Source organism: Culex quinquefasciatus, chromosome 1, assembly GCF_015732765.1.
Source record: "Culex quinquefasciatus strain JHB chromosome 1, VPISU_Cqui_1.0_pri_paternal, whole genome shotgun sequence".
Taxonomy (NCBI): Eukaryota; Metazoa; Arthropoda; class Insecta; order Diptera; family Culicidae; genus Culex; species Culex quinquefasciatus.
In genome coordinates this window covers 114,629,683-114,643,650 of record NC_051861.1, presented here as the reverse complement: position 1 = coordinate 114,643,650, position 13,968 = coordinate 114,629,683, and the positions used below count along the sequence as shown (strand labels likewise).

Below are 13,968 nucleotides of genomic sequence, written 5' to 3'. Positions count from 1 at the left end.
CTCGAATTAAATGGGCTCGTATTTAAAACGAATTTTTATTACGCGGTGATGATGCCCACCACCACGATCGTCATCATCATTTTACACTGTTTAAAAAAAAGTGAAATTTTTCAACTTTTTTTTGAAACGTCAAAAATGAAATCTGTTTTCAAATTTTGTTTGAATTAAAAATTACATGAAATTTATGTGGAAATTTTCCACAGTGCATCATTAACCAAATAAAGAAAATTCATTTTGATTACACGCTGAGTGCTTTTCAGGGATTTGATGTCCTGTGTTTCGTTTTCTCAATTTGATGGCTCAATTTAATCACAGCAGCGCCTGCATGTTAAGTACTAAAATAACCAAAAAGAACTTAAAACGATTTTTGTTAAAAAGGAATCGATTTGATTTCTGCATTTTGAATTTAAAATTCAATTCCACAATTTTACAAAATACAAAAAAAATCATCACAAATCACGTAAAACAGTAAAACAAAGGGTCCACCACTCGTCACACTCACTCATCACACTCGTTGCACGTTCCACAGGGGCAATATTTATTTTTCCATAAATTAATAAAACCTTAATTAGCGTCGAGGTCACGTCATAAATATTCAAATCGCTCAAACTCGTCTCTCTGCCTCGCGGCCGGCAGGACGAACGGAGCGAGTGGTCCATTCCACACCGGGAAAACGGACCCCTTGTCAGAGTGGGGGGTCGTCCGTAAATCACGTAGAATATTCTTTTGAAATCGCACTCAAAATTAGCACGAAAATTTTTAAATAAATTTTTGTTTCTTTTAAAGTAAAACTGAAAACTGAACAATTTTTCGACCACGTAATTTATGGCTAATCCCCAATCGAAAAAAAGAACCTGCCCGCGATGCGGCACCACGCGTGCCATCGTTGTCATTTTTCCGTTTGAAAGGGGAGCCCACCATTTTTTTATTTTTTTGTTGCCGGTGCCAGTTTTTGCATATTTACCCTCTCTGTAATGTTTGTACCCCTTTTGCGACTCTGTCGATGCTGGCCTAGGCCTTTTTGGGGGATGAAGTTCAGTGGCGTAGCACTGAAAAATGTTAAAATTGTACAAATAATTAGGTTACTCAAAATTGATAAGTACTGAATATTTAATTTTGTGGCAAAACCTTTTGTTTTGAAAGAAGAATCAAATATCTTTTTTAAACGAACTTTTTTAAGGGCAAAAAATAGTTTTTATTTAAAAGAGTTACCAAATCACAAATTCCTACACCTTCCCCCCTACTACCCAACACGTGATCCTACAAAAAATGTCACAGACAAACCTTCCAGCGTACCAACAGTAACGAATTCACGAAAACAACAAAAAATATGCATGAGCAGCAAAATACACACATTTCGTAAATGGGAAAATATTTATTCATGGCGTGGTAAGCAAACTAGGGTTAAAGAGCTACAGTTTTTTTTCAGTAAAAAAAATCTGTAAATATGAAGAAAATAATTGCGTTCGGATGGGTGAAAAATAGCTGCAATAAACAGCAAAAGTCCAGAAATCTCATGCTAATTTTTATTAAATATTTTTCAAGTATGGTAAGTAAATTAATAAAGCACTGTTTTGACAAATATTTTGAATGGCTTAAAAAATCATGGCCAATTCATGGCCAAAATTATATCTTTGCTTAGTAATCATTTCTAAACGTTTTCTTTGGTAGGTTTGTTCAGACTTCGATACCTGTTTCCTTTCAAATTTCAGATTACACTCCAAACTCGATTATCCGAAGTTTTGATTTTCCGAAATTCGACTATCCGAAAGTTAATCGAATCACGAAAAAAATGTTTTTGCATATTTCCAACATAAAATTCTCGTTCTCCGCCCCAATTAAGCCAAACTATTCAAGTTGATAATCTATTAAATTAAAAAATGCCTTTTTTCAATAACTTCATCACCGCCATTTTTGCCGCCATCTTGGATTTTAAAATTTCAAATCACTTAAGAATAGTTTGGGGGTCATACTCAAACTCAACAATCAAAAATAAGGCATCGAAAAAAACTTTTTTTCCTGGCTCGATTTTCAAAAATAGCTAGAATTACATTCAAAAAGAGGTAAAATTTCACCAACAAGGTTTTAAACTTTCCAAAAATAAACCTTTTTTTACCGTGTAGCTAACTTCAACTTCTAAAAATTTTAATACTCCGATTCCAGCTTCTGGAGGTTTGGTGGCTCACTTTCCAAAAAGTCAAGGTATGTAGATTAGATAAGGTAAGGCGGGAATTCCCAGCTGTCAAAATAGTTAGCACGAAACCCGGAATTAATATGGACATTTTCAGAAAAGTGAAAATTTGACCATTTTCCGGGCAAATTTCACCGGATTTTTTTTTCTGTGCGGTTGTTAGTATGCCAAACTGAACCGAAAAACACGTTTATATTTGTGTTTTAAAAGCGTATTTCGGTTCAGTTTGGCATACTTAACAACCGCACAGAAAAAAATCCGGTGAAATCTGCCCGAAAAATTGTCAAATTTTCACTTTTCTGAAAATCTCCATATAAAATCTAGTTTTCGTGCTAACTAACTATTTTGACAGCTTGAAAAGCCGCCTTACCTTACCAATCTACATACCTTGCCCGAAAGTCAGCTTCTGAAGTTTCAGGTACTCCAGGCCATGCCAGATATACAGATAAATCTGTATTTGACAGATTTTTCGATCCCAAAAATCATAAAAATCTGTAGACACAGATGTTTTTAAAATGATTACATTTGGAAATTTCAACAATTTTGTGATTGAATTATGCTTTAATATGATTAAAAAGCTTAAATCTACTGTAAAAAAATAAAAATGTCTTCCATGACTCCGAATTCGACATGATACAGATAAAATACAAATTTATTTTTAAGAAAATACAGATCTGTCATTAAATAATCTGGCATCGTTGACTCCAGCTTATCAGAATTTCCAGCTCCGACTCTGACTACGGATCCTGAAAGTACCCGACTCAACCGACCTTAACTCCATAAATCACAGATACACAGTTAAAACACAAATCATGGTAATATTACATCTGTCAGCAAGAAAAAAAAACATTTAAAATATGGAAAACCTGCTCTTATCCTGAGAAATTCATTTTTTTTTTTAAATCTAAATTGAGGTAATATTACATCATAAAGAAAGTACATAATAGTACACCATAACATTTTTTTCCTTATAAATTAACAAAATGTTTTACTTATATCGCAATTGAAAAAGAAATTTAATATTTAACATATTATTTAAGGTACTGTCATCCTTCAAATTCTAAACAGTTTACAGATTGAAAAACGTGTAGAATAACATAGAAAATCAATAATTATATAAATGATTTGCTTTTACCTTAACTTAAGGAAGGTTTAATATTACTTTTTGACATTACACCAGAAAAGTGGTAAAATAACACATTTTTCTTCCCAGATGTAACATTAGGGACCATCCATAAACCAAGTGGACACTTTTTTGGAAATATTTTTTTTATTTTTTATCTTTTCACAATTGGGTACTAAAGCCAATTTTTATGTACAACGGTAAAAAACACGATTAAAAACCATTTCTGATCACTATTCTTCATTTTAATGTAAAAAAAAATGAAAAGACAACATTTTTTCGATGGATCAACTATGGTCCCCTTGGAACGAGCTGTCAAGTAGGAGATTTTCTGTCAAGAAGGACCGCGAGGTTAATTTTTCAAAATTTATTTAAAAATCTATTTTAAATCCTTTGCGGTCGTTCAAAGGGTCATTGTACTCTGAAAAATAAGCTTTATCGCTGTAAACAATAATATCAGCAATCTAAGCTTCATTTTAGGACCCAATTAGATAAATGATTTACTTTTAACTTAACATTCACAGTTAAAAAATATGTAAATTTCAAAGCTGTAATTTCGGAAAGTTGAATATTACGTCTTTTATGATGTAATTTTATCTCATTTTTGACTGCAAAAGTGACTTTACACCGCCAGAAAAGTGGTAAAAATACAATTTTTTGCAATTCCGTCGTGAAACTACTTACTTTTCCTGTCATTCTTGAACGACGAAATAGCCTACTTTTCTGTACCAAAAATAACATAATCGAATATCAACACTTTTCAAAATAAATGCTGAAAAGTTCTACTTTTCAGCACTCAAATGGGTGGGATTTTTTCAGCACTCTTCGTATTTATCCAACTCGGTGAACCTCGTTGGATAAATGTACGACTCGTGCTGAAAAGTCCTTTTTTGCAACTTGTTGCATAAACTACTATTATAGAGCTAAAATTACTCTTTTTACTGACATAAAAGATGTACCCCTTCCCAGATGTAAAATTACCAAGTTTTTTGTTACTATGATTCTTAGTGATTTTCGTTTGAGTTCAATTAGTTGGGTGGTGACGCGCGGTCAATTATGTGGCATTGTGTGTGAAAAGAAAAGAATTTTATTTCGTGTTTCATCCTGGTTGGCTTGCTCAAGTCCTTCCTACATCATCGTTGATCGGGAGGCACGACGTCGTGTGAATTGTTGCATTAAAATAAGTTTAAGTATTACTGTAAATGACTGTAAAAAAGTCCTTCCTATATCATCAATGTCGTCTGGGTAATCGTGATAAAAAATTACATTTATTCAGTATTTAAATACCTGTGCGCGAGTGTTTTGGTGTGCTAATTAGAAAGACCTTCCCATAGCATCGTTTCTCGGAAGGCTCGCCGACGGGTTTGTTATGAAAGTCCTCCCCATAGCATCGTAGCTCGGGAGGCATCGAAAAGCCAATACCTTATCCTACTAACCCAAAAAAAAATAATCACGTGATGCTTGAAGGAGATGCTGTGGATTCAACGGTCTCAAGCGGTATCAACAAGTATATAGCGAAAAACTATGTGCTTGATGAGTCTGCAACTTCAACTATCGGACTAACATTCCTCCCTTTTGTTGAACTGCAGGCTTCTTGGGAGGGCGCCGGTATTGACTAATAAAGTCGGGGTCTTCAGAGGTTAAACAGTGAACGGATGGTTGGCTCCCACTGATCATTTTTGATTCATTGTTTAACTTCAGCTGATCTGTCAATAACGGAGTAGCAGCTCATTGGCAGTCAACCATGCTCATGCTCATGCTCATGCTCATGCTCACTATGATTCTTAGTGATTTTCGTTTGATGTTTGGAACGACTTCAAATTTAAACGTATAAACATTTCAGGATTTTGCTGAAAAACAATTGTACCTTGAAATCCACAAATTCGGGAAGCTTTTTTTCTTACAGATGTAAACAAACTTTTGATCTCTCCAGAAATGCATACTTGTTTAACTATAAAACGACTACAACGGTTAAAAACACGATTAAAACCATTTCGGATCACTTGTTTTCATTTCAATGCAAAATTGACAAGACAACATTTTTTCGATGAATCAACTATGGTCCCCTTGGAACGAGCTGTTAAAGAGGACCTGTCAAGAAGAGACGTGAAGTTTGTTTTTTTTTTAAATTGAATTAAAAACCATTTTTAAATCCTTTGAGGTTGTTCAAAGGATCATTGTACTCAGAAAAATAAGCTTTATCGTTGTGAACAATAATATCACAAATTTAAGCTTAATTTTAGGAGCCAATTGTGGGAGGAATTGTGAAATTGCACGGTTATGGGACAGGCAATTGGGTACTAAAGCCCCAAGTCAATTTTTATGCACAACGGTAAAAAACACGTTTAAAAACCATTTCTGATCACTTTTTTCATTTCAATGCAAAAAAAAATTTTGACAAGAAAACATTTTTTCGATGGATCAACTATGGTCCCCTTGGAACGAGCTGTCAAGTAGGAGCTTTTCTGTCAAGAAGGACCGCGAGGTTAATTTTTCAAAATTAATTTAAAAATCCATTTTGTACTCTTTGTGGTCATACAAAGGGTTATTGTACTTAGAATAATAAGCTTTATCGCTGTAAACAATAATATCAACAATCTAAGCTTCATTTTAGGACCCAATTTGGTAACAGTGTTTAGCTGCATTTTATAAAAAAAAAACGTTTAAAAGGTAGTGTTGTTGAATGAAAAGTTGCATTTAATTTCCTTTTGATGAATTACCAGGCAAGTTTTCCAAATGTGTGGGATAACTGTAAAATTACATTAAAAAAAGTAAAACTGCGCCATCAAATTTCCGATTCATGCTCATTATTTTGAACGATATTTACCTTCAGGTTTACAGTGTATTCAGTCATCATAAAAACATTATCAGCTATAAAAACACACTAAATAAATTGTTAATGTTTGTAAAGACGGAAACAAATTGATAGGAATTATTATTTATTAATAAAGATAAACATTCTAATCTGAACAAAAAAAAACATAATTTTTTTGTAAAGTTGGTTTGATAAAAATGTCTAACATAAACTGTAAAATACAGTAAGTGCCTTTAAAATTGAATAAATGACATTAGCAAATCGAAAAATGCAAAAACGTGAAAAATCTTCAATAACAATTTCACGTTAAATTCTTAATAGGTTTGTAAAAGGAAAGAATATTGCAAACTAGGAATAAAGTTTTTTGAAATAAATTAAACTAAATTGAAATAAAATAATAAAGAGACCCCGATTAACTCTTTGCTTTTTTATTTGTCTGTTTCGGATAGTTTTTAGCAGACAATTTCTCAAATAAATCAAACCACAGTTCAACTTCAATTTGTAATGATCATTTTTATTGTAGACCTTCTTTGTGATTTTTTTTTACTGGTAGCTTACCAAGACTTATTGTGTTCACGATATACATATCTTATGGGATCATCAAGTTATTAACTACTTTGAAATTTTGTATTTTTTTTTTTCTTTCTCTCCTTCCTACTTCCTTAACTTAACCTTTTATCAATATTTCTCTTAACGATTTAATTGTGTATTTTCTGTGTGATGTTTAATCTGTAATCTAGAAGTTTTTTTTGTGTGTTTGTGTTCGTGTATTTGTTTAAATTTAAGCATACTAAATGAATCGATTGGCATTGTTTTCATGACTTTTTCGTTTGCTTTATTAAATTACACTACCCTTCTTGACGCAAAACCGAGCGTTTGTGAGTGAGACAATTCGCGCATACGTACACAAATTTGACTAGACAAAACATTGTTCTTTTAAGTACTGAGCTCTCTCTCTCTCGTTTGCTTGTGTGACTTTTTGTGTACTGAAGATTTGAAAAGGAAGTGAGTTTTTTTTTTTGATAATTCTTGCGTTTGTTTTATGATTCTATTTTTTTTTCGCTCTTTAGTTTCTGTTCGTGCTCCAACGAATCGTCGATTTATCTACAATTTTTGTGTGGTTTAATTTGACCGCGATTCGCTTGCATTTTACTTTTTTTGGTATCATTAGCTTAAGTTATAGCATACTTTGAATTACTTCGTCAACTGTACAGTTTAGCTCAACCTGAATGGTGTTTGTTCGATTTCGATTTTCACTAGTCAATAAATTAGATAGAAAAGGGAAAGAAGGATGGGGTAAAACGGAAATGATTGCACATTTTTAGGTAGAAATACCCTTGTTTTTTTTTTTTGCAGGGATCGTAAATTATTCAGAAATTGAGAAACTCCTTCAATTTCTACGAGAATCATTCTACACTTTTACTCACTAACGATTTATTTGTCTTTCTGTATCTAGTTTAGGATCTTTTCATTTTGGTTTGTTGGCAAGAGGAAAAAAGATTGCGTACTTTTTGTTTGGTTTGACTTTGTTTAGCGTGTAGTTTCCGAAAATGAAAAAAAGTCGCACAAATATAAAATATTTACACAGCCTCGCGGTTTGGTGAGGTTTCTTTTTAATCTTATTTTGAGTCGGAGAACAATTTCGACGATATTCCGAGTTGTCATCCATTTTTTTTTTGTTGTTGGTCGGGACAGCAATTCAATAACGACTTGATTGACTCGGGGCTTATCTTTTTCCATCGCTGGCACGAAAAATAAATTTTCACTTTGATCTTTCAGCGACGACGCCGAAATCTAATCAGCAAATATCTTTTTTTTTTTCGGGAGGTAAATTTGGCAGCGAAAACGTAACGAAAAAGAGAGGCAACACACATTTGCCGTGTAGAACCACAACAAACACTCGTGAATGTGTGTTGCTGCCGAGCGTGTGAGAGTGTGCAAGCACTTAAGCCACCTCCCACATTTTACTCTCTCTCTTTCTTACAAAAGTGAGACAGATGTTTTTTGTTTTCTTTTATTGTGAGCCGTTTTGGTGGGAGAATGGGTACACTGTCAAATGTTGTTGATATTTATTTAAAATGACAAGTGAGATTTTGACATTTTTTCTCGACAAAACAAAACCCAATTGGTTTTTGAGTATTTTAAGTTTTGCGTGTACCGTTACGCTTGAGCTGTCAGTAACAGTTTTGCAGGAAGTGGCAAAAGGTAAACAATCGCAAATGTCACTGACGGCAAATCGTCTGAAACGATTCAGTTTTGATGAAAAAGATAATTTTTCAAAAAAAAAAGTCAGATTTTGAGATTTTTTTCGTCGCAATCACTCAAAACAAAATTAAATTGATTTTAAGTGTTTTCAGTTTTGCGTGTACCGTTATGCTTGAACTGTCAGTGACAGTTCTGCAGAAAGTCGCAAAAGGTTAACAGTTGCAGCAGCAAATCGTCTAAAACGATCTAGTTTTGAAGAAAAATCGTGTTTGTTGTGATATTTCCACGATTCCGGAACCCAAAAGTGGTTTCGCAGAACAAATTTGAATTTCATACCACCACCCATCAAATAGCGCCATCAATCGATCACCCAAGCCGGCAAGTCATCCGTAATGACCGATGACTTGTCCAATGTTTATTTTTGAAAGCACTCAACATAACCTCCAAAATCCCACCAAATCACCCCGATAACGCGGAAGTTCTATTTCCATCCCGAATCACTTTCCCCCGGGCGCCAAACTGGCCGTTCCATTGAATTTATCAATCAGCTCCCGCGACCTCTTCCTCCTCCGCGGCGGCGCCTACTTAACCAAACTTTCCGCCAACTGCGATCGATAAGCCGCGCGCCACCTAATCCGTGTTCGGCGGTCACCTCGTCACAGATAACGCACCTTTGATTTCGCCGACGCCGTTCCGTCAAACTGACAGTTGCCCAAATCTAGTGATAAGTCCTCCCCTCCGGATTTAATCGTGAATATCGTCCCCATTGTTCCTCCGGTGCTGCTGCTGATGATGTTGGTGGTGATCATCGTCGTCGTCCGGCACCATCAGGTCCTCGTCGTCGAGACCGGCATCTTTATCGGCGCCACCTCCGCCGTCGGACGAGTTGTTCACGACGAGCGAACTCCCGGAGCTGAGGCTGGAGTTGTACACGTTGGCGACGAGCGACGACGAGGACAGCATGCTGCCCAGGGCGTTTTCTCAGACGGTGTCCGTGACGCTGGCGTACTGACAGGCGGACAGCCCAGCCGAGTTGGAGCGGGACACGGGCGAGGGCGCCGAGTACGGACTCGAGAAGCCGGACGTGTGCTGCTTGGCTTTGAGTCTGAGCGTGGCAATGCTGGAGGTCATCGCCGTGCAGGGTTCTGCGGCGGCCCGGTGGTGGTACATGCTGTACGGGTTGGTCGGGGTCGTGTACGGGCAGGGCGTCGTCGAAACGCCGGTCCCGCCGGTCGTCCCGCCCAAGCTGGTGCCCATGCTGCCCGTCAGCATGGTTCCGGCGGTTCCCATGCCGGCCGCCACCGACGACGCCGTCGTGTTGAAGCAGTTGATCGAGTTCTGGTGGTGGTTCGTCGGGACGATCGACGTCCCCAGCGGATTCACCGTCCACGGGAAGGTCTTGGCGCCGAGCGGTGAGGGCACCTTGGCCCAGTTGTTGTACGAGTAGGACGAGTACAGGCTGTCGGTGTCGGCGAACGGTTGCACAAACTGGGGCCCGAAGCCGTTCTTGAAGTCGGCGGCGGCGATCGCGTTCATCTGGTTCCGCTCCCGCTTGCGCCACTTGGCCCGCCGGTTCTTGAACCACACCTGAAACGGAGAGAAAGGGGACAAAAATTAGCTTAAACTCTTGATGGATAGCTCGAACTTCCCCCCTCAACATTCTTCCCGAGGTTGAACAATTACGCGGACTGTTGACTGCGCACGTGCTCGCGGGTGTCCCCCTCTCAGTTCGGATTTCCCGTCGGCAAAAGAAAAACAGCAATGGCGGTGGAAGCACGCAATCGTAAATGGTGCGTGAAAAAGGAAATCCAACGACATTCAATTTGAAGAGAGGGGAGCAAATGTTCCGACGGGGTTGAGTTTTCCTCGGGAAAGATGGCTGCCGACGGCAGCTTCTTATCCCAATTTTAGTTCGAATGTTGTCGAACTGCATTTAGTGTGTAAACAAGTTTGACAGCTCGCGTTGCGTTTCTTCATCCCAGTAAGAAAGTAGCCCGACAAGGTGATCAAACGTCGGACTCGTGCAACCTCATTTGTTTACATCCACGAAATCCGCTGTCAATTCCGCTCCCTAATTGATCCAACTCCCTCCATCACCCGGAATTACCCAATTTCGAATCCAGTGTCGGCGATTCTCCGCAGATTCACAGCCAATTCCAAAAACCCGTCCATAATTTATCATAAATCTGTCAATTTCAGCAATCCTCATTATTCTAATACCACACCATCTCTATCTCTCTAACCAGGACACATTATCCGCGCGAGCAATTGAGAGCATTAGCAGCTGGCCGCGTTTCCGACGCGTCCAGGTTGGCACTCCTGCCCCCTGAACCACTGTATTTAACAGCACTATATCCAGTCGAACACCACCGGCCATTGGATTAATGCACGCTGTTGTCCGTCGCCGTCGTCGTCGTGACCAGCGGACAAAGGCACGAAAAACCATCTTCATTTTGGCACCTGTCCCCGGCGCCTCCGCCTCCGGCGGCTCCCAGAACTCAAAAGGCTAGGCCTCCGGACAAAGTCCGGCGGATTAATCCGCCATTCAAAAACCCGGCCCGGCGAGGAACAATAGGTTCGCTTCGGACGGCGACGTTTCGAAAGAGGACCACACATGTGGCAACCCGGACGCGTCCGGAAGGTGGTGGAGGAGAAGGAGGAATTTTTTTTTTTTTTTTGAATTAAATATACTTTATTGAATCTTTCTTATAATAATTACATTTGGTTTACATAATAAGTGGTCAGCTGTGGCTCTTCAGCTTTAGTTTGCTTTTCGTGATTTAAACACTGTTCATTTTCATAACTTTAAAAGTATATGATTTATCATTTTTGTAACACTAGGTACAACAAACAAAAAAAAAATGTTAAGAAAACATAACCTAACCTAACCTAAAACTAACTTAAACTTACAATAAACTAAACCAATCCTTGAATCAAGGGGTATTCAGAAATAGCACATTTTTCCCTGAATTTCAAACATTTTTCTTGAATCTTCTGATCCAACATTTTTACTTCTGCTAATTCATGAACCTCACTTGATCTAGTCCAGCCAGGAACATTCAAAACCATTTTGAGTACCTTGTTTTGGACACGCTGGAGCTTCAATTTATGAGTTCTAGCGCAACACTCCCAAACAGGTACTGCATACTCAATAACGGGGTAAATTATTTGTTTGTAAACTGCTAGCTTATTTTTCAAAGATAACTTTGATTTTCTGTTAATTAAAGGATACAAACACCTGATGAGAATGCTGCACTTGTTCAATATTTTATCTACATGCTGTCGAAACAATAGTTTCGAGTCAAGTATGAGACCTAAATATACAACTTCCTTTGACCAGGGTATTGAAACATCATTCATTTTAATCAAAACATCATCCTTTGGGACAAATCGGGCCGATTTGGAAAGTGGAAAAATGATGGTTTGAGTTTTGGCTGCATTTATGCGAATTTTCCAGTCGCCAAAGTATTCGGAAAGAACGTCAAGACCCTTCTGAAGACGGCCAACTAAATATCTGGTTATTTTACCCTTATAAATAACGGCAGTGTCATCAGCAAAAAGTGACAACACACCATTACCAGGAAGAGTAGGCAAATCAGATGTAAAAATATTGTACAGAAGTGGGCCAAGAATACTTCCTTGGGGAACCCCAGCATCAATGTTGAATAATCCAGAAGCAATCCCATTCAGAAAACCCTGAACGATCTCTCCGAAAGATAGTGCTGGATAATTTTGATAAGATACATTGGAAAACCGTATAAATACAGTTTATGTATCAAACCATCATGCCAAACATTGTCAAAAGCCTTCTCAACATCCAACAAAGCCATAGCAGTTGATTTAGACTCAAGCTTGTTCTGCTTGATGATTTTAGTTACTCTCGTAAGCTGATGAGCAGTATTATGCCCTTTCGGAAGCCAAACTGCTCATTCAAAATTATATTATTATCGTTGGTAAAATCCAAAAGCCTTGAATAGATGACCTTCTCAAAGAGTTTGGACAGACTACTCAAAAGACTAATGGGACGATAACTTGTTGGCGATGTTGGATCTTTTGAGGCTTCAAAATTGGTATGACTTTGCCCAGCTTCCAATTGGTGGGGAAGTAACCAAGTTGCAAACATTTATTGAAAATATTGGCTAGATGTTGAAAGAACTGATCACTCTGTTTTTTCAACACTAGATTAAAATGTTATCAAAGCCAGGAGCTTTCATATTTTTCATTTGTTTAACTGCAACTTTGACTTCCTCACCAGAAACATGGGAATCTGCAGGAAATTCAAAGGTAGAGTCATTGATTGTTGAAATACTATTGGCAACTGATGTTTCTTTACGGCTGGTCATGGAAGCGCCAAGATTATGTGAACTAACAAAATGAAGCCCAAGTGCATTTGCCTTTTCCTCGGATGTAATCAAAGGAGAATCCTCAACAATAAGAGGAGGAATAGGCTTTGGTTTGTTTTTAAGAACTTTTGAAAGTTTCCAAAATGGTTTTGAATAATTCCCAAGCTGGCTTACATGTTTTGAAAATTCTTGATTTCTGATATTGTCAAGTCGGTCTTGTATGATTTTGTTCAAATTGTTAACTGAAATCTTTTGTCATAGTCCCCAGTCCGTTGATATTGTCTCCTATAAACATTCCTAAGTCTAATCAAGTGTTTAGTATCTACGTCAATATCAGTTACCTTAAAATTAACAGGAACCTCCCGAACGTTGGCAGCCTCTGCTTGGTTGATAGCCTGCTGGATCACCTCCAGCGAACGATCAATATCAGCAGAAGTTTCCGGGTGTTGATCATAGTCGATGTTGCTGTCGACCACTTGCTGAAACTGCTGCCAGTCAACGTTGTGGTAATCTTTCCGGGTTGGTTGCCGCTGCGGAGTAACGGAAGCTCCAACCTCCACAACCACCGGATAGTGATCAGAACTCAACTCTTCAAACACCTCAGGATGAGCCACGTTCTCAGCCATATTGGTAATGAAGAAATCGATGATTGAGTGATTCCCAGACCGAGCCACCCTCGTTGGACGATCCGGACTCACAACGTTGTAGTATCCGTTTTGCAGATCGTTGTGCAGAATCACTCCGTTCCGATTCCTCCTGCTGTTGCCCCAAACTTCATGCTTCGCGTTGAGGTCACCAGCGATGATGTACTTTGCGCTCCGCCGTGTCAGCTTCTGGATATCGCCCTTCAGTTTTGCTGCTGAACCATCTCTGGCATTCACCTGACGTGGGCAGTATGCAGCAATGAAGAGTACTGGGCCAACAGAAGTGGGAATTTCCACCCCAACGGCCTCGATGATGTCCAGCTTGAAGTGTGGCAGCCGGCGTGGCTTGAGATCACGATGAACAGCGACAAGCACACCTCCTCCTCCAGAGGTGGTCCTATCGAGCTGCGTCGCGATCTTGTAGTTTTGCAGATAAACTTTTTCACCGGGCTTCAGATGAGTTTCCGTGATGGCAGCTACGTCGATCTCCTTCTCGCGAAGAAAATCCACCAGCTCTAAGTTCTTCCTCCTAATGGAGCAAGCGTTCCAATTCAGCAGCTTGAGGGACCTACGATCCATACTGGATGACGAACGAGGTCAGCACTTCAATCTGCTGGGTCTTGGTTTTGCATCCACGCAGTGCAGCG

General features: G+C 38.6%; 1 protein-coding gene across 1 annotated transcript in view; it reads right to left on the bottom strand.

Moving 5' to 3' along the window:
- Positions 1-6,622: 6,622 nt before the first annotated feature.
- The window catches only part of LOC6045262 (pituitary homeobox homolog Ptx1), a 59,428-nt gene continuing 52,082 nt past the window's right edge, over positions 6,623-13,968 (bottom strand). The window contains exon 5 of the mRNA XM_038266774.1: positions 6,623-9,921. Within this exon, the coding sequence (XP_038122702.1) occupies positions 9,316-9,921 (606 nt within the window). The 3' untranslated portion in view covers positions 6,623-9,315. The remainder of the gene's footprint in view (positions 9,922-13,968) is intronic.